The sequence below is a fragment of the Trichosurus vulpecula genome, chromosome 7 (genome assembly GCF_011100635.1).
Source record: "Trichosurus vulpecula isolate mTriVul1 chromosome 7, mTriVul1.pri, whole genome shotgun sequence".
In the NCBI taxonomy this organism is placed as follows: Eukaryota; Metazoa; Chordata; class Mammalia; order Diprotodontia; family Phalangeridae; genus Trichosurus; species Trichosurus vulpecula.
In genome coordinates, this window is record NC_050579.1 from 60,739,030 (window position 1) to 60,764,495 (window position 25,466).

Here is a 25,466-nt window from a genome sequence, read left to right on the forward strand (position 1 = left end):
GCTCCCTTTCCCAAAAGAAATGTCCCTACTGGATCCTGCTCTTTTTCCCAGCTTGATTACTAACTCTACCCTGATCCCTTCCATACCCCAGACCTGGCAGGAGTATTATAGTGTACCCCTCTTCCTGTCCCAAACATGGACTTCCTAAGCTTAGATTAGCACTGCCCTCTTGGGTTCTTCTTCTATGACCCTCCAAAGTCCTTTTGTCTTATCTGTTAGGAGATGCTCACTGACCCTTCCCACTGCCATGTGGTTAAGGCTTCTCTCAGAGGGATGGCTCCTTTCAGGGTCTCAGCTCCATCTGGTGTTGGACTTCCAGAAGGCCCCACTGCCCCCACTACACCTCAAATGTGTTCCATCTTACTTCCTATCCACGCCCCTAAACTTAGTTACTGAAAATCTGTACCATTAGTATAGTTACATTAGATGTTCATTACTTTAGCAAATACTCCTGATAGAGGGCACACTGAGTCAAGCTAGCCTTTACATATTAGGGTCAATGATCTGATCTGATTCTTTTCCAAGAGGAGATTTAGTAGGAGAAAATGATGAGGAGAATGTGAGGGCACTGAACAATTGGTAGGATTATGGTAGGAAGAAACATCACTGAGGAAAGGCAATGGGTGTACAAAGGGAAAAATGTAATTGCTTCTCAGTCTCCCCTCTTGCTGAGGGACAGCTTAGCCTCCCCAACTCTAAACCCACCTTCCCAGAGTTAGCCCCCTTTTCTGCCCCACCCCCCAAATAGTTCAGCATTTGATGTGTGGTTTGGTCTGTCCTGAGGAAGCTACTATACCAGGAATGAGGAACCTGGGCCTCAAGGCCACATGTGGCCCTCTAGGTCCTCAAGTGTGGCCCTTTTACCGAATCCAAACTTCACACAACAAATTCCCCTTAATAAAAGGATTTGTCCTGTAAAACTTGGACTCCGTCAAAAGGCCACACCCAAGGATCTACAAGGCCAATGTGGTCTCAAGGCTGCAGGTTCCCCATCCCTGTACTACACTCTACCTGAGGCATTGTCTTTGGCCAGTGGTCTCCCTTTGTCAAGAACCAGTGTCCTTATAACTGAATTCTGATAACTTTAGCCTCTAGCCTGCTGTACCCTCCTGGCTCTCCCAACTGGCTCTGCCTACTCCCTGGTGCTCACCCTGACTAGGGGCTCTTCAGGGGCAGTGGCGATGATTTTCTCTCAGCTCCAAGACTGATCTTAGACTAATTTACTCCAGTCATTCGACAAATAGAGGCCAAGAACCCTGCTTGGAACTGGTTGACTCAGAGCTTCTCAGAGAACAGGGTCCAAAGGTGAAGGAAGGCTCTGTTCCTAGAACCCTCATAAAGATATTCAGGTGAAACATAACTAATCATTTTTTCAGGCTAAGCTAGCCCAAATGTACATGTGTGCATGTGTGTTTGTGTATATGTATATGTAGATACATAATACATATAATGCACATGTATATATATGTGTACATATATGGTGTGTGTGTGTATGTGTGTGTGTATATGGAAGGGATATATACACATAATTATACCATCTCAGAGTTGGAAGTGACCTGAGTATCTAGATTTAGATTTAGAGCCAGAAGGGACCATCGAGGTCATTGAGTCCAACCACCTCATTTTACAGAGAACTAAACAAAGGCAGAGGGCAGTTAAAATAATTTGCCCAGCACCACATAGCTAATGAGTGTTGGAGGTGGGAGTTGAACCCAGATCTTCCTCAGCCTTCTATGCACTCTATTATATTGCCTCTTGTCCAACCCATACCTGAAAGAGTCCCCTCTCCAACATATCTACAACACGTAGTCATCCAGCGTGGGTCTGAAGACTTCCAATGACCTTATTACCTTCCAAGACAGCATGTTTAGGGGCCCCACTGGTTTCTGTCCATTTTTATGGATGGATGTGTTACGGTACTTTGGGATATAGATGTGTTATGTTTGGCACTGGATAAAAGTGCCTGTAGTTCTAAAGAAACAGTGCTCTCATCCTCCCTGACCCAAATTCATAAGCAATAGGAGAACCTTGTGTCTCTTCCCAGAAGTCATTGCTTTCCCCTTTTCACTCCCCCAGGCTTCATCAGGATTTCAAATTAAATTCTTGTCACGACACATACATGGTTTTGTCTGCATTTATTATTAAATATACAAGCAGCTTCCTATTTCTTTTAAATAAATCCTTAAATGACTTTATATATAAAATAATTCACCATTTCCAAGTATAAAAACAACCACACAGTGCAAAGCCCCAGCTCCTCATGTCTTCCCTAGGGAAGTGGGGTGGGGGTTCGGTCAGAAGATGAAGAGACAGATGGAGGGACCTACTGAGGTCTGGGGGAGGAACCATTCATCTCACCTACCAATGGACTAAGAGCATCTGGAATTTTGGGCTTGCTATTTTGGCCTTTTTTGCACAGTATACATTTAAAAGAAAACAAACATCTTTTTCTATGTCTCCAAAGTTTTCATTGTAAATAGATATTTACCTAACATCAGAAAAGAAATGCTGAGGCCAAAAAGTGAGGCCCAGGAGGAGGTTTCTTCTTGTTGTACGTCTGGCTCTGCCCTCACAGCCAACCCTCTCCTCAGAGCTCCCTCTTAGGACGGAGGTATGACCACCCCCAGTGGGTGGATTTGGATTCTAGAAGGTCTCTGATATAGTCCTGGACCCCAAGTAGTAGGTAGGGAATCTAGCTCCCCTTGCCCTTGGGGCCTGGGGCTTAAGGATGAGTAACACAGCATGAATGGGGGGAAAAGACACTGGAGATTCCCACTTAAGAAGGCTCAGGAAAACTCTGAGGGTCTATAAAACCTAGCAAAATGACAGACGGTGTAAGTAAGGCAGTGGTGGAGGAGGGGGAATAAAGGGAATAGAAGAAGGTATAAGAGACAGCACCTCCCCCCACCCTCATCACTTCTCCAATATTTAATGACTTCATACCCCTCCCACATAGCAGTGGAAAAGGGCAGAAATTACTCCTCTTCTATTACAGATGAAGAAACTGAGGCACCAAGCCACTAAACCAGTGGTGGAGTTTTAGAACAAGTTCCAGGAGGGTGCCAAGCTAAGCTCTCTTCCCTGACTCTGGGGATTGAGAAGCTGGGCTGTTCCTGTGGAGGGAGGGTCAGATGAGCCAGAAGGGCAGGGCCCAACTTGAAAGGACCTTGAATGGAGATGAGCATGAAAGCAAAGGAAGAGAAAGCAGAGATTGCAGGGAGGAGTGGGAAACAAGAAAGACTAGCAAGAAAGTTATTAAGAGAGAAGGTGAAGAGCTGAGTTCAGGAGGGAAGGTTTGAGGTGAAAACAAGACTGAGAAACTCATCACATTGAGATCAGCAGTGACAGGAAATTAACCAGTCAGAAGGCCTGCTTTTCTGTTCTCCCAAAGGGTTAAGAGAACAAAGGGAATGATCGAATGGGAGACCAATTGAGCAAGGACACAGCTCCAACCCCCACCTCCATAGACATACACACAGGTTCAAAGACATAGGTTCCATTATGGTTCCCTCCACTCCAGTCATTTTTTTAAAGTTCTATCCTTTTTCTTTTTGGAATGTCAAAGCATGAGATAGAAACCAAGGCTTCCCAGAAGGAAGACTCATCTTGTAGCAGGTAGATCGATGGGTATCATCTATTCTCTCTCCAAGAAGCCAGAGTCCATGGGAGCCAGCCCGTAGGACCTATCACGTTTGGACACCAAAACATGGTAGTGGAGGGAAGGGTGGGGGAAATCCCTTCATCATGAGACCAGCTCAGGAGTTCCATGTGCACTGGAGGCAAGGGAACCGTAGGGAAAAGGGACTGACAGACGCTGCATATGGGAAGAGGTCAGGACAGTACAGCAAGGAGATTCAATATTTCACAGTGCAAAGACTTCCTTCATCAGAGGGCTGGTTCCTTCTACCCAGCTGTTCCAGGGCAGCTCTAGGACCCAGCTAACAATTGTGAGGGAAGATGGGAGCAGAGCCCAGGGCATGGTGGAAGGAGGTTGGGACTCGGTGATCGCTGTTCTCTTTTTCCTACACAGATCTTGTTTGGTGGCAGGATTTGGGGAATAGGGCCTCTCAAAAGCTGAGTCCCAGAGGAGCCCTGACTCAAAGGGACATGGAGCTATCCTGGGCTATGGCCCCAAAGTTGTCACTCAAAGGGAGCTGAGAGCACTGGTTCAGAAGAAGGGTGTAGACACCTCCCCAGGTGTCTGTGTAGACCCACAGCAGGGTGTAGGCATCTCCTCCTCCCATCTTGCTGGCTGCACCCCTTTTTGGGAAATGAAGTCTAAGCTTCATTGCCCTGGGAGCCTTGAGGCACTCCTTCCTCTTGAGACATGCGCTGGCTTGCTGGGAAGCCTGGATTTCTTGACGCTTCATAAATAAGATGGGAGCCCATTTCCCTGAAAAACTCTTGTCCTGGCAGCAGTGAGGAACTCCAGCCCCGGCTCCCCCCAAAACACCTACCTACCTAAAGGCTGTTTCTCACCCAACAGCCCTCTTCTACCTTGGTCCAGGCTCAGATTCTGGAGGGTACTGTGGGAAGGGAGGGGGCTGAAGGTCACCCTTCATCCCCAGGCTGCCCTGTGGGTCAGTCTCTGAGGGCAGAAGGCTCTGAGCAGTCTCTGAGGGCAGAAGGCTCTGAGCATGCCTTTGCTGGCACTCCCTGAAGCATGGATGGCCTCCAGGGCCAAAATCATCATCATCATAATAAATATCTGTAGCTTTTTGTGCATCCTCCCTCCCTCTCTCAGTCAATAAAGAGTAAGAGGACAGAGAATGAGTAGTAGAGGGCTTTCCCCCCTCGCCTGCTCCTGTCCTGTCCAGTCCAGGCCGGGGGACTCCGTGGTGGGCGGGTTGAGATCCTGGGAGAACGGGCTTGGGGGGTGTCTGGAAGCCCCCACGGCTTCTCCTCCCATGGAGGGACTGTCCTGTGGGCCCAGCTACAGGGGAGAGAAAAAAGGCTGGTCAGCATGGAGCAGGGTGGAGGTAGAGAAAGAGGAAGAGGTCTCTAGGGACACCAGTGGAGGGAGGCTATGGGATAGTATGGGGATGGGGCTTACGTTCCTGTGGGACATTAATGGTTATTGCAGGAAAGAACTTCTTCCACTCACTCCCTCCCCTTCTAAGCCACCCTAGTCACCACAAAGGGCCCAAATTCTTTGGCAGGAGTCCAGACCAGTCCAGATTTCCCAGAATGGCCTCATCTCCTGTCTCCACCAAAAAAACCAGGGGCCAGAGGAGAGGAAAAGGCAACAGACAGGCACTGGCAGAGGCTCCAGCCACAGGAGACAAAAGGGGCAATGGGGGAAGGTCACTTGTCAGTCAACTGGCCTCCTGGGGGTCTAGGGAAGGGGCAACGTGAGTTCCCATTCTTCCCGCTCCTAGATGCCTCACTTCCCTTTTCTCTATTACTAAATGTTCTCTCCAAGAGAGAAAAAGAATTTTGCTTTCCACTCCTTCCCTCAGGTATCTAGTACCCTAGAAAGTGTCATCTTTAAATGTGAAGGAATGCAGGGAATGTGTAGATAGAAAGGAGATCATGGCTTTGAGTAGAAAAGTGCAACAGACAGGCCCAAACAGGGAAATTCTCCTTTTCCCATCTGGAATTAGAACCCAGAGGTCAAGGCCTCTCTGGGCTTGGAGGGATTTGGCACTCACCTCCCTTCCATGTCATCCATGACATCCCCACCCTGCCAACTATCCTTGTCCAATAGCTAGGCCCAGCATTCTCAGAGCACTCTGTTCCCAGAGCAGAAATCCCCTGGATTCTGACCAAAAGTTTGACTTTAGACCCAGCTTGTAGCCTCACCCTCAAACTGGTCTCAGGCTCAGCTGACAGAGTTCTCGGATTTCAAGGGGAGTTTTTATAAAGAGGGGAGAGATGGGACCACAGTATCTGCCCATCCTCTCTTCTTTCCCTATCAGGGGGGTCTGCACTAGAAACCAATTAAATTGGATAAAAGCCAGACTAAGACAGGCCAGGATACCAACACTGCTGGGGGGGTCTGACGTATTGGTAAGTCCCACTTCCTCATGCCCCAGTCTCTAGGTCCCTTATGGTTGGAATGTTTTGAGACCAAGAAGCAGTCTGTACAGGAAGATAAAACAATCATGTTGGGGCTAGCACTGAGTGTCCCCAAGGATGCTGGCATCAGGCCCAGGACTTACCTGAGGGAAAGATTCACTGGCCTGAGGGTTTAGCTGGGGCTCCCATGCTTCCCCCACCCCACCCCAAGTCTTATCTTGAGTCCATGGGGACAGAATCTTGTGAGTGATAGCTCTGAGAAAAGGTAGGGCTGGGCTATGGGGTAGGAAAAAATCAAGTTGGTAAACCAAGGGAACAAGAAGGTTTAAAGGGCTGTTTAAAGAGGGTTTGGGGGCAGGTGCTGAGCAAGATTATCCCCCACAGACCCCTGCCCTTCAGTCCTTCTTCAGTCCTCTTATTACTACCACCTTATTGTTGAGGATGGAAAGGGATGGGAAGGGAGGACCATGGGAACCCACAATTTTACCATGGACAGGGTGCCCTCACTGGCTATTTTTTTTTACTCCCAATGGCTTTGAACATTTGCCACGTACCTAACATTTTTGGTGCTATCCTCTTGGACTGTCCACACTCAGATATTGACACAGGCACATGTCAGTAACATCAAAGTCAGTGAGTCAATGAGTCAGTCACAGAATCACAGGACTTTAGAGCTGGGTGGGATCATTTAGTCCAACTGCCTTATTATACAGATGAGGAAACTGAAGCCCAAAGAGGTTAAGTGACTTGCCCTAGGTCAGCCAGTCAATAACATTTATTGAGTGTTCGCTAAGTGTAGAGCCCTGTACTAGGCACTTGGGTCAGAAAGAGTACAAAAAAAAACCAGAGAAAAGAGAGGCTCTGCCCTCAAGGAGCTTACAATCTACTGGAAGAGAGAGAAAAATATTATATATAGAATATCCATTACAAAACACTTACAAAGTAACATCCAAATGAGAGCAAATTGATACAGTATCAACTGAATACATAAGTTCTGAGGGGACATGAAAGGAACAATTAGTGTCAGTGGGCTCAATCAGGGACGTTTTCTTGGAGGAGGGGTGTTTCAAATCTGGTTTTAAAGGTGGTGAGAGACACAGATCGGTAATAGAAAGGGGAGCCATGTAGAAGAAAAGGAAGTGCAACATTTTGATCAAAGACTTAGATAAAGACGTGGAGGGTAAGCTTATCAAATCTGCAGATATCACAGAGCTGGGAGGAATAGTTAGCAGAATGGATAATAGAATCAAAAATCAAAATTGATCCTAAGGATTGGAACTTTATGCTGAAACTAATGAGATGAAACTGAACAGACATAAATGTAAAGTTCTGTATTTAGGCTCAAAAAATCTATTGCCCAAATGTAAGATGAGGGAGGCCTGTCTTAACAACAGTTCATATGAAAAAAGCCAGAAGGCTTTTGTTGATCAGTAATCAAGAAAGAGCCAATAGTTGGCATAGTTGCTTTAAAAGCTTATATTTTTCTTAATGTAGCCTGAGTGGAAGGATAATGTCCAGATGAAGAAAAGCGATAGTCCCATTATATTTTGAGGTACTCAGACCACATCTGTGAAGCTCTGGGTGCCACATTTTAAGGCGGACATTGACTATGCCAAGAGAAGGATAGCTAAGATGATGATGGGTCTGACCATATCAAATAAAAAATGTTTGAGAAAACTGACATTTAGCATGGGGAAGAGCATTTAGCATTTGAGTGGGGGAAGAGAGGATAGATATAATAACCGTTTTTAAATATTTGTAAGATTTTTTATTTGGAAGACAGAACATATTTGTTCATTACTGCTTTAAAGAGGGCAGAATTAGGCCCAAAGGAAGAAAAGTAACAGGGAGGTAGGTTTTGGCTTAATTTAAGAAAAAAATTAAGAAAAAAACCTTTATAATAATTACAATGGAATGGTCTGCCTCGCAAAGTAGTGAGCTCCCGGTCACTGGAAGTATTCAAGGAGAGACTGCATGACCATCTGTCAAGGGTATTGCAGAAAGGATTCCTGCATAGGGAGGGAGGTTAGACTATATATAACCTATAAGGTCCTTTCCAGCTTTAAGTTGCTATGATATTAAAGGCATAAAGTTGGGAATGAGCGAATCACATGTGGGCAGATACAAGCATATTAGTTTGGCTGGAGTGGAGGAATTTTGTAGGGTTGTAGAGAGGAAGAAATGAAGCTGGTGAGAATTATCTACAGGGGAAGGGAGGACAGTCAAAGATTTCATAAGAGTGGCAGTATGAAGCTGCTTGAAACTCCCAAGCAGGGTAAAGATGTGATGGAAGTAGTCCTGGAGGAATGTTATTTTAGCTGCTGTTTGGATATGAGGGAATAGGAAATGGGGAATGGAACTGTCAGCCAAAAGAGCAAAGAGAAGTCTTTGGCAGTGATTCATGCAAGAGGCTCATGACTGAGCCTAGGATAATGGCTATGAGAAAGGGAAGATTTAAAAGACTCAGCAGAACTTGGCGATAGACTGGAAACAAGAAGTCCAAGGAAGACAAAGGAGAGTCAAAAATGTGGGGGAAGGTTTGGCGTGCCACTGATAATGAGTAGTGTGTGAGAGCTCATATGGGGAGAGGGGCGGCGAGGATAGGATGAACTCAAAGCCAGGTCCTCACCTCATTACGACCTCTACACTGGCAACTCCACCTGTCTGTCCTCTTCCTGGTTCAGGGGGCTTCTGGCAGAAGAAAAGGACGGGATGACATTTCAGCACTAGCAGGGGGACAGCAGGCCCAGTGGGCCACAACTGAACAAACCACTCCCACTAGCATTATTAGGTTCAAAGGACCCAGGATATAGGGACATCCTTGGGGACAGTCTGCAAAAAAGCTGTAGACTCCTGGCCAAGAGGCTACAGCTATTTGGTAAGACAGTATAGTATGTCTCCTTTTCCTCCCCCCCTTCCCCCCATGCAATATACAAACCATCTCATATTACTGAACAGAGGGTGCCCAGAGCCAAACAAGTGAATTCCCTAAATAGCAACAAAATGCAGGATAAGGGCCTCTCCCCCAAATCTAGAGAAAGCACAGGCAGGCAGAGCCCAACCTCCCCATGCAGTATGCCTAGGGCTCTTCTAAGTGACCAATCCCAAGTCACAGAGATGTCCAAACTCACCTGATCTCTGGCTGCTCCATAGGTGTTTCTGCTGGCTGTAACTCCTGGCGGTTCTGGGGAAAGGAAATAACATGCTTAGTTCAGGATAGAGGACGAGGGCAGAGCAAGGGAAAAGAATCCCCTTCCTGCTCCCCATCTTCTAAGAGAACTCTCAAGTTTCCTCCCACCATCCATCCAGCACATGTTCACCTGGACAAGCCCTGGACACTCTGCCATTCTCTGCCCCATATCTCTAGCCCGTGTCACACCTCCCAGACTCCTCTTGTACAAGGACCTGAAGGGTTTTGTCAGAGCTCCAACCCCACCTACCTGGACCATAAAGCTGTCTGCCTGTCTGCCAGAGGAGTGTCCAGAAGCTGTACAGATGGATGGTCCCAGTAGTCCTTGTCCTTTTATTCTCTGGCCCCAGTTTTGGGCTTCCTGTTCTACTTTGCACCCCCAGCTCCCATTTTATGCTGGTTCCCATACCAGGGATCTCAACTCCAATTTTCCTGCCATCTCTCTCTTGCTATTATCTCCCCTTCTCTACTGCCAGTGTATCAATATACCTGGATCAACCCATCCCCATTCATTCCCTCCAGATACTCCTCTATTTCATACCAATCATCTCAAAGCCCTTCAGATGAGCTGCCTATCCAACTCTTTTTGAGTGTCCCTCATTGGGCAGCTAGGTGGCACAGTAGATAATGTTGAACTTAAAGTCAAAACCAGTCTCAGATACTTACTAGCTATGTGACCCTGAGTAAGTCGCTTAAACTCTGCCTCAGTTTTGTCCTCTGTAAAATGGGCATACCAACAACATCTACTGCCCAGGGTTGTTTTGAGGATAAAGTGAGATAATATTTATAAAGTGCTTTGCAAACCTTGAAGGGCTATATAAAAACTAGCTATCATTACTGTCCAGATTCTTCTACCTTTCCATAAAACTGTGCCTGCTAAGACCTCTAATAACTTCTCATTTAAACCCAACTGTTTCTTCTCTGTCTTCAGTGTCATTGAGTTCCCTGCCACACCTGAGTTTTCTGACTACCCTCTTATCCTTGGCATTTGGGGTGACCTTTTTTGAGGAAGTCTTCCCCCCTTTCTTCCTTGTATACTTCTTGTCTTCTCCATTAGAGTATAAGCTTCTTACACGCAGGAATCATTTCATTCTTTGTATTTGTATCCCTAAAACAGTGCCTGGCACACAGTAGGTGCTTAATAAATGCTTGTTTATTTATTGATTTAGTCTCTCCTTGGATTTCTCCTCTCCTTATCTCTAATTTCCTTTCCAAGTCTAAGTCTATGATTCTGTGAATATACTTCCATATCCCATCTCCCTTTCAAGATGATCTCCCAGGCTTCAGTCCTATACTTGAGAAGAACATGAATTCTTCCTTTGGTTCTAAGGTCCTTCTTACTCTGTCCAATTCTATTTTTCCCAGTGTCTAAAGAACCCCAGCACAGTCCCTAAGACACACCTAAACCCCGATCTTAGCCCCAACCTAAATCCTCACCCTAACATTGGTCTTCATTTAACCCCAGTTCAAGTTTTGATCCCAAATTAGACATCATCCTCAAGCCATCTACCCCAATTCAAATACATACCCCATCCCCTCCCTCCTTCCAAACTGCCCTCCTCTCTCTTACCCGCTGCCTCTGCTTGTAGTACAAGAGGCCGCCCACTGCTAGGAGGACCAGGAGGATGCTGGATACCAGTACATAGAAGAAAGAACCCTGGAGCTGAAGTTCAGGGCTTCTCACATTCTGCCTCTTGAGGCCTGTGTCAGTCAAAGGAAGCGAGTTAAAGCCCTTGTGGGACCCGCCTGGGCCCTCGTCTCTCTCCAAACCTTGGCCTCCTCTTCCTCCTTCCAGCTTGGCAGGGCTCCTCCGGACCCTAGTGCTCCTCTTGCCCACCAACTCCTCTTGGGGTCGGGGAATGCCCCAGGAGAGGCTTCTGGGGAAACCAGGCTGAGCAGGGAAGCTGGAGATGCCCTGGGTTTCCTCAGAGTGCAGCAGCTGGGTAGTGGGTGAGCCCAGGCCCTGGATACCTCCATCCATCTCCTCTGATGAATAATCTCTGGCCTGGCCAGCCAATGGGTTACTGCCCTCATCCTGCAGGTGGTCATTCCTCACTTGGGCCAGCAGTCCCTGTGCAAGAACAGGCGTCGAGGGAGTGGCGAGGAGCTCGTGTGGATCTGCGGTCCCTGTCTGGATAGGTCCCCCTCCCAACAGGAAAAGGGGAGCCTCTGTTTCTTGAGACCCAGGGATGACATCACCTGAGGCATCCCCTAGAGCTGAGTCAGTGTCGAGTTCAGAGTTGAGAAGGCCCTTTATCCTAGGGGAATCGGACAAGTCAGGGGGAGACTTGTTGCTCCCGGGCTCCATCTCAGATCCCACCAGGGACTGGGAAGCAGAGAGCGTGCCTGTAGTCTCCATTGACTCCACGCTTCCACAGGTGCTCCGGGGGACTCGGCGCCTGGCACTGCCCTGGGCTGTTGTTTGAGGTGGCAGGTCACTGGGCAGGAGGGGTTTGCCCTCTGTCCCCTCAGAGTCTCCCCAGGCCAAGTTGGCCACTGGGGCTGTGGAGGGAGAGAGGGAGCTATGGATGGGGACAGAGGCCAGCTTACTGCTAGGGGTGGTTCTGGGGGACAGGCAGTTGCAATCAGGCTTGGTCACCACATCTGAAAGAACCACAGGGAGAAAAGGGGAGAGAGAGAGGGAGGGGAGGGGAGATAGAGTCACCAGCCTATAGCACAGCTTTCCCAAAGGGTGCCAAGAAAGGGAGAATGAAGCTGGGGGTCCCCTCACCACCCCCCTACTCAGCATCTAGGTTACTGAGAAGGCAAAAGGGAAGAGGATGCCAACTGGACATACCCCCTCCAGAAACAAAGATGGAAACAGTTAAGTCCAATTACCAGAGAACAAAGGAAGCAGGCTTTGAAGAAGACAGGCAAGATAGTAAGAAGGCTAGATTTGCTTAAGGGGCAGGGTGTCAGCTAGCACAGGACCACAGCCACCCTGAGATTCCAGGTACCAAATCACAGATTTAAGGCAGCCAGGTGAGGGAGGCTGAGAAATGGTCTCCAAGCCAGGCAATCACACCCAGAGCACAGAGCACTGCATGCAGACCAGAGAACAGAGAGATGGGCTCATGGGACCCAGGGAGCAACATGAGAGGGGAGAGAAAGGGAGGGAGAGGTTGGCTGGCTAGTCAGTATGAAGGGACAGGCCAGAGCCCAAGTGAGAAAGCCTGAGGCCCAGGCCCGCTGGAGCAATGTGACATGTGCTTAGCCATCACCAGGAAGCGTGAGGCTGTGGCCACTCCTAGGAAGGGGCCCTAGAATCTGGCGGAGTAGTAAGGGTCAGTGCCCATCTCTGACAGAGACCAGAGAGGCGCTGGCTGAGACAGGGAATGAGGACAGGCGTGGTAAGCTGGCACGCATGACATTGGGACATGGAGACGAGGACAGAGAGGGCACACATATGCTGGGCATAGGGGCTGGAGTTCAAAGTGACACTCACCCCTCATCCTGACCTTGCCCCTAGAGCTGACACCTGCACTTTGGGGAGGTTGAGGAAAGGTTTCCCTGGGCAGGGGTAGGAGTGGAGGCCTTCCAGATTTATCTACATCCCAAGGAATTTCTAGCAGGGTTCCCAGGGCAAGGATCTTGACTCCTGGAGCCTGCTCTCACCTGAACCCCATGTCTTAATACAGACACCTCTAGCCATGACCCACACAAAGCTTCTGTGCACACACAGGTGCCCAAGTACACCCCCTACCCTCTCCATACTCGGGCCTCAAAATTCTAACTCCCTGGGCCCTTCAGATCTGTAGATGCATAGACAAGCAAGCACGTGTGCGTATGTGCACAGACTGGAAAGCACATTTGACTGTTAATGCCCAGGAGCACATAAAAACCCTCACACACATGTCCATATGCACACACATGAGCTCAGACTGAGTCACTGCCCCAGGGTTAGCTAAGTCATCCAGGTGCTGCTCTGCCCTGCCTACACCCCTCTGGGGATCCCTAAGCCCCTTGCCCCTCTGAGGCCCTTCTCTTGCCCTCCAGTCCCCATTCCTCATCTCCCACCCCACCTCCTTTGGCATCCCGAAGCCCTCTCTTACCTGAGTTGACACATTTGTCAAAGCTACTGGTACAGTCACGGTTGAAGACACGCCAGTCATTATTAAGGAGTCTCCTGGTTTCCACAAAGATATTTTGGACCTTCTCCAATATCTGGACAGGGGTGTTATTGAAAGTCCTAACACAGGCCTGGGGGGTGCAAAGAGAGAAGAGAAAAGGGACATCTTGATGAAGGTGGTATACAGAGATCTTCCCCTCTCTTTTTGTCCCATTTTGCCTGCCTCTGTTCCTCTGAGTGAGGAGGGACCATTAACTGGATGAGGGAAATAACCCCACTGGCTGAGCAGGCTGGAGATTACGTATCAGAGGAGACAGATGGAGGCATCCAGGACTTGGGCTCACCCACCACCCCACAGCTGCAGGCTGAGGAGCCCCAGGTCTTTAGCAGCCTCCCTGCCCAATGTGAAGAATGAGAGGGAAGAGAAGCACTAGGGGCCAGGTGAACACTACCGGCTAGAAGAGGGAAGAGGAGGCCAAGACCTGGAGAGAGCAGGGGGCCCAGGTCAAAGACCCGCTTGTCTCCCTCTGTGTCTTTCCCCTTTAATTTCCCCATTTCTCTGCCAGCATCCTTCAGACATAAGTGTGCAATATTGGGGAAGGGAGGGAGCTTGGCCCTGGCAGGGACTGGTGGGTGCGCAGAAGGAACACAGGGGAAGGAAAGCCAGGTAGTATCTGCCCTAGAAGGTTTAATCACTCCACTCTTAAAGAACATGGCCCCAGAGTTAGACTTCCCAGCAGAGTTCAGAGCAGACCCCTAACATTCCGCAGTCTTCAATGAGGCCAAGAGCCAAGTTGGACCTGTATCCCAGAGAGGGATCTCTTTTCAGTGGAGATAGCCTGTCCCTGCAAGGCCCCATGTCTTGTTCTTGGGATCCATTTTGCCTTCCCCACCCTCAGGCCTTTCTCCCTCCCCTCGTTCCCTCCCCTTTGCTTGTTCTACCACTTAGGGGTAGGGTGAAGAGTATGGGAGGGATAGTAAAGGCATGGAACAGGCTGCAGCTCCAACCTCATCTCTGTTCTCATGCTCCCTGGTGACACACCCATCATCCCTCAGCCTCAGGTAGAGCTCATGCAGCTTCCTGGAGGTATTGTAATTGGGAGACTTGTCCTTGAAGCGAATGATTTCCTCAAAAATGTCCTGGATCAGGGGAAATGCCTTCTTAAGGTAGCAGATGGAATCTTTCTGAAAAACATGAGCCTGAAAATTGTTTCTGGGACCAACAGAGCCCAAAACCCAGCCGCTTTCCCCATCCTTCTCTTTCTCCCTCCCTCTTCCCTTTCCATCCTTCTTCCTCCCTCTCTTTTTCTATCTCTCCCTCCCTCCCCCTCTCTTTCTCTGTCTCTCCCTCTCTTCCCCCACTGTCTTTTCTCCTCCCTATCTGTCTTCTCTGTGTCTCTATATCTCTCTCCCTCTTCTTCCTCTCCTACTCTTCTCTCTCCCTCTCTCTTTCTGTCTCTCCTTCAAGCCCCTCTCTCCTTTGTTTTTCTCCATTTTTCTGACTTCTCCCTCTTCCCCCCTCTCTATGTCTCTTCTCTCTCCCTCTCCCTCCCTTATATCTTGCTATTTTTACCCTCTCTCCTTCCCTCTTCCTATCACTATCTCTCCCTCTCTTTCTTTCTTTGTCACTTTGTCCTCCCTATTCCACCTCTCTTGGCATTTCTCTGTATCTCTTTCCCTTATTTCCTTCCTCTTCTTTCTTGCCTTTCCCTCCCTTCTTTCCTTCCTTCCTTCCTCCTCTTCTCTTCCTCCTTCATTCTTCTTTCTCTGTCTCCCTCTGTCGCTGTCTCTCTGTCTCTTTCTCTCTGTCTCTCTGTCTCTGTCTCTATGCCTCTGTCTCTGTGTCTCTCTCTGTGTGTCTCTCTCTCTGGGTCTCTGTCTCTGTCTCTGTCTCTGTCTCTCTCTCTCCCAAGCAGTCAGATTTGCCAACTGGACCCATACAACAAAAAGAGATCAGGACCAAAAAAAATCAGCCTCTAGATGGATTCCAATGTGGCAGTCTGAGGGCTTGTCTCCCTCAGACCTCAGAGCCTCAAGAACTCCTCAGCTTTTGCATCCTTGGCCAATTCTAGTCCTCTATGCTCAGGTGAAATAGTTCCCAGGAGGTAATGTGGCCCCCATTTCATGGCCTAGACAATAACCTGCATTTGTTACTTTTCTAGCATGTGAGAAGATGCAGGAACAGCAGGGGTCTGATGTTAAGCCCTACGGCCCGGACCCTGGGGATGTGTGAAGCCTCCTGAAGTGGGGGGCCACCCTGCTCTAGGCTGCTCTGCTATGCTGGGGAGAGGGTCATGATTAGGAAGAACTCTTCACCAGCTTTCAGCATGCTGAGCCAACTCATCACTCACCAACTGGTCCTGGTCTGCAAACTTAAAGGTAATGTGGCAGGATGTTTCCATCTGGCTGTCAATCTGGAAGAGATGGAGTGGGCAGATCAGATCTCAGTCTGTGCACGGGTAATTGGAAGAGGTCCAGAGAATAACTCCCAAAGGCAGGAGGGTTGAACACAAACAGCATCGGATACCTTTGAGGCTCAGTCCAAGTGCCATCTCTAACCAGAAACACTTTCGGATCCCCCCTCCCAGTTGATAGTGCTCCCTTCCATCTCTCATCTCTGTGCCTTTGCGTGGGCTGTACCCCTTGCCAGAAATGCACTCCCTCTTAGAATCTCAAGTTTCTTCTGAAGCTCATCTCAAATACCACCTCCTCCATGAGGCCCTTCCTGACCCCTCTCCTCCTCCTCTCCCTCCCCCCACCCCAGATGCTGGTCCCTCCCCTCTAAATTGCCTTGTGCTTACTTTATAAATATTTGTTTATATTGTGCATGGAGGGGGGAGGGGTTTCCCCTTATAGAATACAATCCTCTTGAGAGCAGAGACACTTTCAGTTTTGTCTTTGAATCTCCACAATGCCTGACAAACAGAATGTGCTTAATAAATGTCCATTGACTTGCAGATTTGGATCAGAGCCTCCAAGTTCAAATCCTTCTTCTCTTCTTTACTTCCTGTGTGACCTTGAGCAGAATGCTAACCCATGCTGGGTCTTGGTTTCCTTAACTATAAACTCGCGCGCGCACACACACACACACACACACACACCCCTGATAGGGAGGAGTGGGCCAGATTATTTCTCAGGTTCCTTCCATCTCTAAATCCTAAAATCCTATAAATACATTTTATTGTGTATAAGGGTGAAGAAAAGGGAGGTGGAAAGAGGAGGAAGACTCCATCTTTTTGGGAAAAGAGCCGTGAAGGGAGAAGGTACATAGTCTTTGCGATTTCTCATCAATGTTTGGAGGAGGAATGGGACATTGACCAAGCCTGGAGGAGAGAGGCCCTCCTAGTCCTCTGGGGATCTGCATGTAGGAACTCAAGGGTTAAGGTAGGGGGAAAAAGACATTCCAGCCTCTCTGTACCATCTTCTCTGTGCTATAGGATTTCCTCTTGAGGAAGCCAGCACCATCCTAAGGATGAAACTTCACTGAAGGTATAGAAGGACCCATTGGGAAAATGGAGTCAAGAAGAAAGTCTGTTGTACCAGGAACAAGGCCTTCCCCTCAGGCTTATACATATTCTTGGGGAAGAAGAGGAGGAAAAGAAATCCTTTCCTTTCATCCTCCACATCTAGGAGTGAGGGGCAGCTTCTCTGGAGTCCCCAGAGAGCAAGTCTCTTTGGGCATCACCTGGGAAGCACAGGTTAGTGCTGCAGTTCTGGAATCCTGGGGAGGGGAAGGACCTGCAGAAGGGGGAGTTTGTGAGGAGTCAGATCCAAAGAGCCTGTGGGATGGTAAAAATTCGACCCAGCCCGATGGCTACTCTACTTGGTGCCCAGGAGCCTGACTTCATAAACAGTGGCCCTGCACGCCTTCTGGATTGCTCCCCAAGCCATATGGAAGTCCTACTATGGCCACGGGGACAGACTAAGTCATGCTTGGTGGTACAACATCTGTCTGTCCCGATTCTTGTTCATCATCCACTGGTTGGACCAGCTGATTTCTGAGGATCCTTTAAATCCCAAGAACCAGTGGGAAAGGACTCTGGATTATAAAGGGGCACACTGGCCCCTAAAACCCAAGGAGACAGCTGGAGAGCTATCCAGAGAACAGTGGAGGGAAGATCCTGAGATCAACTTGGAAGAGACTTTAAAAATCATCTCATTCAAACCTCTCACATTAGAGATGAGGAAACTGAAGAGCCTTGCCCAAAGTCCCAAGGATAAGAAGCAGGAGAGCCAAGATTTGAACTCAGCACCTTGACTTTAGATCCGGTGCATTTCTACTAGAACATATGGATTCCTCTAGAAGTATGATCTGAGAGCTTTCTTTCCTCCTGACATCCATATTACATCCTTCCTTCCTTTTCATTACAGACCAAAAATTCTGTCTTCTAGGGCAGGAATGCCAGTACTAGGCCAGCAGTACATTTGGGTCTATCCTGGGGGCCATATTTGCATGCCCTAGTCAGTATGGAGTAATTACCCCTTGGTGGCCCTGGGAAGTTCCCTCCTGGGAGACATCGTGCTGAGGCAGAGAAAGGGGCAGAATGTTTGCTGAAGTCCTGGGGTTACTTTCCTGGGCAATCATTAACTAAGGCAGTGGCAACGGTCAGGGAATCCTGAGGACATTGTACACAAGGCCATGGGGAGCCAAGGCTCAGGGCTCCCTTTTCCCCCGGTCCTCTGCATAGCCAGAGGAAAGTCAAGGACCACAAATAATTGACACTTCAAAGTTGTAACTAGAACTTTTTGCAACCTGGCCAAACATCTCAAATTTGGTCCTCTCAATCAGTGGGCTTGGGGGTAGGCGCTGAGAAAATGAGAGGTGGGGGGAGACAGATGCCAGGGATGGTGGGGAAGGGGTGAGGCAGGGTACCTTGAGGGAGGTAACTTCCTATTTTAAGTAGTTATTCTCAATAACCAGGCACTACACTCTTATTTTTATGTAGAAGACAGACAGGTGCTGTTAGTGCTCCCTAAACTGGGAGCCCTGGGACAAAGCCCAATTTATGGCTCTAGGACTTTCGTCTTGACATACAGCTGGATTCTCTCCTCCGCCTCTGCCATCTACCTCCTTCACATCCTGTCCCCCAAGCTCAAGACATGCATGCCTCCAATTCCTTCCTCTCCCTTCCCATAAGAGGAGGGGGAAGGGAGGATGGGTAAGGACTTGTCTTCACCTGCCTCTCTCTACCCTAGAGCTCCCCTTCCCTTGGACCTGCTTCCCCAATCCCCCATCCTACAGTTACAACAATTTCCCAAGGGAAAGGGTGAAGGAGGTTGGAGTAGGGGGTGGGAGCCTGGATACACACTCACCAGCTCCTGCAGCATCTTTAGGTGACTCTCCATAATAAGACGGTTACAAGTTTCTGGCCCATAAGAGGGAAAGCTCCAGCCCACCAGGAGACAAGCCATTAGAAGCCAAGAGCCCAGCCATGTCTGAAATAGAGAAGGCCAAGGGAGATTCAGGAAGGGATCCTAAGTCCTTCCTTGGATCTAAGACCTAAGGTTTTCTACCCAACCATGACTCTGGGGTCAATCTCACCCCTGCTCCTTAGTCGCCCCTGAAATCTTGTCTTCCTCAGAAATTGAGCGACAATAGTCTTGATTCTCTCAACTGCAGGATCAGTTTCTTGCTTCTCCCCAAAATATCTGGTTCCCACAAATCCAAATTCTCCATGCCTTTGTAGCCTCATTCTGCATATGCATATCACATGTGTCCCCCTTCTTTAACTACAATTCCAAAACCAGTTAAATTGCCCAGATTAAGCCAAGTGGTGCTTAATTCTATTCTGTTCTACCAATGATAACACAAGCCTATCTTATCTTTCTCATTACATCATATGCTCCTTGAAGACAGGAGTTGTGTCTGTCCTTTATTTTGTTCTCAAACCACTTAGAACAGTGCTAGATACTTTGTGACCTCAGCAACTGATAGATGTCCCAGCCCCCTGAGACATGGATCCTACTCTAGTTTCTGACCTAGAGAGCCTGGAGTATTTTCCCACACCAACCCTCCTCTCTTTTTCTCTACTTTGCCCATTCCAGGCTAGCCTCTGGCTCTTCCCCTGGAAAATATTATTGTCCAGACTTAGTTTAACTGTGGAGTCAGTCCCCTTGCCAGAGACCCCAGGGCAATGGGTGTGCCATCAGACCCAACCCAACAGATTAATCATAACCAGAGGTGCCAGGCTCCCTGGGCCATTCCTTAGCTGGCATCTATCACATTAAACTTCCTTTCTTATCACTCCCAGATTTCTCCCTAGCATGTTCCCTGAGGGTTCTCACCTGCCCTACCATTCCATCCTCTGAAGATGCTCCATGAGAGTTGGGCGGGAGACAAAGAACTTCTGGCATCCTTCTCTTCCTCACAGGCTTCCCATCTCTCTGGCTCTCTGACATCTTTTCTCCCTCCCCTACTATCTTGGCTTCCACTTTCTCTAAGAAGGGTTTGGGAGGGGAGACAAAAAGGCTTTCCCTGGGCCCTTTGGTGTGCCTTCCTGACAACTAGCAAGCTGACCACTAGTATGTTCCACTCCCCCTGCCCTAGGAATATAAAATGTTGGGGTTGGACGAGAACTTTCCTGGAGCTCAGGGACAAGTCTCTTTCTCCCTCCCCAGCTATGTGTGCAGCACAGTGCATATGCTGTAGGGAATATAAGAAATGCAAAGGGCACAAGGGATGGACAGAGAACCAAAAGCCAGACTTAGAGGAAAAGAGGTGGAGGGAGGGAGAGATGGAAAGAAAGGTCTGGAAGAGGGAAAAGGGAGTGGTGAAAGAAGGGATAAAGATGACAGAGGGAAAGAAAGAATGGGCTGGAGATAAGATTGAAAAATGACAACTGAGCTAAAGAAAAGAGGAAGCAAGGAAGGGAAAACAGAATGAAAGAAAGGGCTAGGGTGATAATAATAGCAGACAGCATTTATACAGTCTTTAAAGTTTGAACACTCTTTACAGAAGTCATCTCATTTAATCCTCCCAAAAGCTCTATGGAAGAGACAAAATTTAAGAATGTGAAACAACTAGAGAAAGTTAGAAAAACGTATAGAGAATTATGCAAACCTAGCATAGGATGATTTCCCCCAAAGTATCAAAATGTATGGTTCACTGTATGCTATGGGCATTTAGGGAAAAAAGAGAGTAGAATGCATGGGAAGTAACAAGAAGACTTTATGGAAGAAGTGGGACATGATCTGGTCTTTAAAGGATGGGTAGGATTCGAATAGAGAAGTGGTGAGTGTAGTTATAGCATGACCAAAGGATCAAATGTTGGTGACAACCCCAGAACAGGCATGACTAGAAGAGAGGGTACTCCCTGGGGAGAAGGGCAATCATTTGGTACGCTGAGATGCCATGGACATTTAGAGTAAGGTCACATGGCCTATAGGTCATGCCATCTCTAGCACTTACTAGCAGTGTGACCTTAGACAAGCCTCTTAACCTCTCTGGGCCTCAGTCTCTCCATCTGTAAAAAAGGGGGATTAGACTTGTCAGCCTCTGAGGTCCCTTCCAATTTTAAATTTATGATCGGATCCAGGGACTGATCCGGCAGATCTCCCTTCATGCCTCTTTTCAGGTTTTAGAACTAGCATCTTGGATCTGGCATTCTGAAATCTGAGGGCTCTCTTTGGTAAGTAAGGCCAACATGACCCTATCCCAGGCTAGGGACAATTCTAGGGAGGGGCTGGGTATCAACAGAAGCTGGGATGTTGCTATCGGTAAAAGTTAAAGTGCAACCGGAAAGAAGGGGAGTTATGGAACACATTTCTGTTCAAGATTTCGGAATACCAAGGCAAGGCTCTGCTATGAAAAGGCTCAAGATGTTGGTGGTTGACAAAGCAATCAGAACTGACTGTTGAAAAATCCATGATGTTAGAGGAGAGATACTATCCCCCCACCAACCCCTCAGCTCCCTAGAGCTCTAAACCTATATCTTATCTCCCAGAAGAATCATAGGAGCAAATATTTAGGTCTGGAAGGGACCTCAAAGGTCATTAAGTCCATCTCCCTCATTTCTACAAGTGACGAAGTTGAGGCCCAGAGATGAGGCTTGACTGGGATCACAGCTAATTTCTGAGGTAGGTTTTGAATTCAGGTCTCCCTGAATCTAAATCTTGAGCTCTATCTGCCACATAAGACTCCCTGTCTGTGATATACTCTGTCCCGCTGGCAGGCCAGGCACTCATTCTCTGCCTTCTGAGGAATATTTGTACTTAAAGGACCACAGAGAGAGGGCAATGCTTAACTCAATGGAATGAACTGCTTCTGATGAAATTCATGCAATAGTAGTAATTTGGGGGCAATATATTGGATGGAGGAGCATCCCCCATATTTACAGGCAACCAACTACCTCCTATCTGCCAGGGCTGGCCCTGATTGTGGCTGTGGTTTTGCTAACAAAGCCAGAAGGGAATGTATTCAAAGGAGCCCCAGTGCTTCTCCACCCTCCAGCATTTGTCCTTTACTAAAATGTGAATGGGCACCCAAGGGTTAATTTTCGAGCCTGCATCTGGCCAGCTCTCTTCCCTCTCCCCTCCCAACCTCCCTTGCTCAGAAAGGAATCTTTGCTACAGGCAGGGCTGGTGGCTCAGATAGCTGTATCCCTGCCCACACTTTCAGAACAGCAGCTTGCAGCCCAGCTGAGGCCAAAGTGGAAAGAAGCCTTCAGCCCATCTTCTGAGCCCCTCTCCTCAAAATCTCCAACCTTCCACCCTTCATTCAGGTTCTTTCCTCCCATTCCCTCTCTCCCTAATTCTGTTTCCTTTCTTTGCTTCTCTGCATGCTTCCCACTTCCAGATCCTTCTCCTTTCACCTTATCCCATGCTCCTTTCTGCCCCTCGCCTATTCCAATCCTACCTTTCCATCTCTTTCTCTTTCAATCCTCAGTCAGTATGCTGGTTCTCTGTCAGTCTCTTTCTCCCATTTATTATCAGATTTTCCTTGTTCTTCCCTCACCCCCCCAGTTCTCCTTTGGCATCCCCTTTGCATTATGTGCTCCAGAGAGCTCCATCAGAGTAATAGGAAGGGGGGGAGTTGAGAGTTTTCTCATAAGCCACCTGGAACCCTTAAGCATCCCTCAGCTTCTATCTGTGAGAAGAAGCCTGGGAGCTTTTCATTCCATCTCATCCTGGGATGCTGTTCTGCTAATGTACCGCTTGCAGAGCTGGGCTAGGCTGGCCTGCCTGCAGACACCAGCCTGTGGAGGGGGTTGGGGGGGGTGCCTAGGGAAGAGTACTGGAACCTCTCTCTGGCACATCCTTCAACGGTGCCCACTCTAATCCTACTCTTTCTCTTGCCCCTTTGCCTTAAACTGCAACCTAACTGGACCAACATTTATTTCCACTTTCTCCAGCCACTTCCAGACCTAACTAATGCGAGAGGGACTAAGTTGTCCCATGAAAGATCTCTATTCCCTCAAAGAGTTAGCAGGGGGCAAGCTCACGGGGCCACAACGAGACCCAATCACCCTCTGACTAGCCAGCTCCTGGAGACATGTCCCTGCCTGCCTGTACGAAGTTCTCTGTCCGAACTCTCCTCTATTCGCTACAGAAGTCAGGTTGCTTGGCACCGACCTGGGCATCCTATGAGCTAGGAAGCGCTTACTTGGCTGCTGACCAAAGCCTGCTCCAGCTGCAAGCACCATGGCCTTCCGCTCGGTCCCCCTTCTAACGGTCTGGCTTCTTTAGCCCCAAGATAAGATACCAGGCAGGAAGCCAGATAAAATAGGAGAGTGAGCTGAGCTTCGAAACCCCCCATCTCATTTAGCAGTGGTCTGGGGCAGAGTCTAAACCCGCGGAGGGGTTCCAAACCCTAAGTCTATTAGGCAAAGGCCCTCCTTACCCACTGCCCTGGTGCCACCGTCTTCCTCTCAGGAGAATGGGAAGAACAAGCATCTTTACGATACATACCTCCCTGGGCAGCTGTTCCCTGCGTCTCTGGGACTTGCAAAAACTTTAAGCCACCCCTGCAGCTAAGTGATCAACAGACAGCGTCAACCCGGAAAATTGCAGTGGCAGGAGGGGTCTGGGGTGGAGGAGGGGACAGTAGAAGGACCCCTAAAGGAGCGTAGCGCCCATGTTCCCTGCTAGTGGCTGCTCAGACTCGGGGAAAATCAGGAAAGAGCAAACGAAGAAAGAAGGGGCGGGAGGAGAAAGATGGTAGGCAAGCAAGAAGCGAGCTAGGATCTCCCTGCCGGGGGGCTCTCGGAAGAGGCGCCTGGAGTCGGCGCTTACCGTGAGTGGGCTTCTCCGGCTTGCGCCCCGTGGGGTCATCAGGGCTGCTGTCCCCGGGGCCGGAGTCGGAGCGAGCGGAGCCTCGCTGAGTCTTGCGGAGGGTCTTCCTAAGCGGCCGGTGGCGGTGCGCAGGGGGCCGGTTCCAGAGGCCTCTCGGAAAGCAGAGGAGAGGGATAATCCAGTAGCGACGCTCGGCTCGGCTCTGTGGGGCTGGGGGCTGACGGAGACCCGAGTCCAACTTTCACTTTCTGGAGCCGAGCTGAGCGCCACTGGCCCAGGCGGGCTCGGCCTTTTAAAGCGGCCTCTCAGAGCATGTGGTTTATGGGAAATCACCTTGGAAAGGGGCCAGTTAGTCAGACAGCGAGGCATAGGCGCACACAGCCACACACGCCTACCCGCCCTCCCCCCCCCCCCCCCGCTCCCTTCTTCCCTCCCCCCTCCGCTTCAGCCCTTAACTTTTTGTCTTCTTGTCTCGCTCTTCCTCTCAGGCTTCTGTTCTGAGATCCCAAGTTTTGGTAAAAATAACTCAGAGCCTTTTACATCTCTGCCTCCCATCCCCCGCTCCTCGCTCCGCTCTTCCCAGCTCCCATGCTTAGTTGTTTTATTCAATCGTCAACATAAAGGCTATCCAGCACAACCGGTATTGTCACTCATACTCAATATTCATCTTAGGGGAATTTCCCTTTGGACCTGAAAATTGCTGGGACTGAATAGCTGACAGCTAAAAGCGTAACCTTGTCTAGGTAGGGCACTGAGGAAGAATTTACCCGGATCACATTCCCAAACGGGAATTTCCCTCCCTTTACCCATGCCCAGTGAGATATTTCTGATGAACGCCACTTTCCCTCCACTCACCGTCGACTCCAATCCAGTGGGGACACTTGTCTCACCTTCTGAGACTTTTTTTTTTCTACCGAGAAGCCTTTCCTGCCCAGAAGTGGCTGAAGTCATCCACCTTGGCTGGGGACCCTGCTTGGAAAGGGGACAGATGCTGCATGTGTCTGGCAGGGAGGATGTTGGTATTCTCATCAACAGGGTGGCTTTTCGAGGAGGCAACCTGACCATTTGACAATGCACTAAAGTGAATTCCTGGATTAATTCATGTCACTTGAATGTCCCCCTTCTGCAGTCCCTCAGGGCAGAGCCAGATGAAGCGAATCACTTCAATTTGCTGTCTGTTGAAGCCTTTGGCCCATCCTTTTTAAATCTCCTCCAGGGATGTTGGCCCTGTCCTAAACCATGACACTTTCCTATAGGATTTATAACTCTAAAGGAGATTAAAGTTCATCTAACCTCTCACCACCCTTCTCATCATATAGATGATGCTTCTTTTGCCTAAGGTCACAGGGAGTATTAAGGATGGGTAGAACCTTAGAGGTCAGCTAGTCCAACCCTCTTACTTTACAGGTGAGGAAAGGAAGGCTCTTAACCGAAGAGATTTGAAATGACTTTCCAAAGGCCACCCAGTCAGTAAGTACCAGAACTAGAAGTCGTCCTCTGGGGTTCCACTTCTCCTTATCTGGTGTTCTTTCCCTAGATTAGTGTTAGGTAGGCCATCTGCGGGGTCCTCCCTGCTCTTTGAAATATAAAAACAAGATCACACTTACTATGATAATGAAAGACAATTTTCTATTGAGATAACGTAAAATAAAAATAATACAACCCTACAAATTATGTTGGGTTTTCAGCCACAGCTTTCTTTAATTAAACTTAGCAATAAATATTAAGCAGCCACCATGAAACCGATACTACACTGGGCAGCTGTTGGGAGGCTAGAGAAGCATATGATTTTGAGATACAGGGCTTTTCAGAACTAATGGTCTAGGTTGCAAGACAAGATGCATATGCATATACATGCAGGGCAGTGAATAATAAAGTACAGAATTAGGTATAATCAAGGGCCAAAACTCGTGAGACATGGTAGGTACTATAAGTTTATTAGTTTAGTGTGGGTTCAAG

At 48.6% G+C, this 25,466-nt stretch overlaps 1 protein-coding gene and 1 pseudogene across 2 annotated transcripts; both read right to left on the reverse strand.

Moving 5' to 3' along the window:
• Window positions 1-5,068, reverse strand: part of LOC118857532 — a 75,750-nt pseudogene extending 70,682 nt beyond the window's left edge.
• CSF1 (colony stimulating factor 1) lies at window positions 2,164-23,760 on the reverse strand. 2 transcript variants are annotated; one of them, XM_036767017.1, is made up of 9 exons: window positions 23,508-23,760; window positions 18,591-18,713; window positions 15,629-15,691; window positions 14,286-14,462; window positions 13,261-13,408; window positions 10,779-11,812; window positions 9,150-9,202; window positions 8,648-8,709; window positions 2,164-4,933 (listed from the first exon to the last, which is right to left on the reverse strand). In XM_036767017.1, the coding sequence occupies exons 1-8, from the start codon at window positions 23,544-23,546 to the stop codon at window positions 8,661-8,663; spliced, it is 1,686 nt and encodes a 561-aa protein (XP_036622912.1). In that variant the 5' UTR covers window positions 23,547-23,760; the 3' UTR covers window positions 2,164-4,933; window positions 8,648-8,660. The 2 variants fall into 2 exon arrangements, with proteins under 2 accessions (XP_036622912.1, XP_036622913.1); XM_036767018.1 differs by lacking the exon at window positions 2,164-4,933 and adding an exon at window positions 6,757-8,027.
• Between the last annotated feature and the right edge of the window lie 1,706 nt (window positions 23,761-25,466).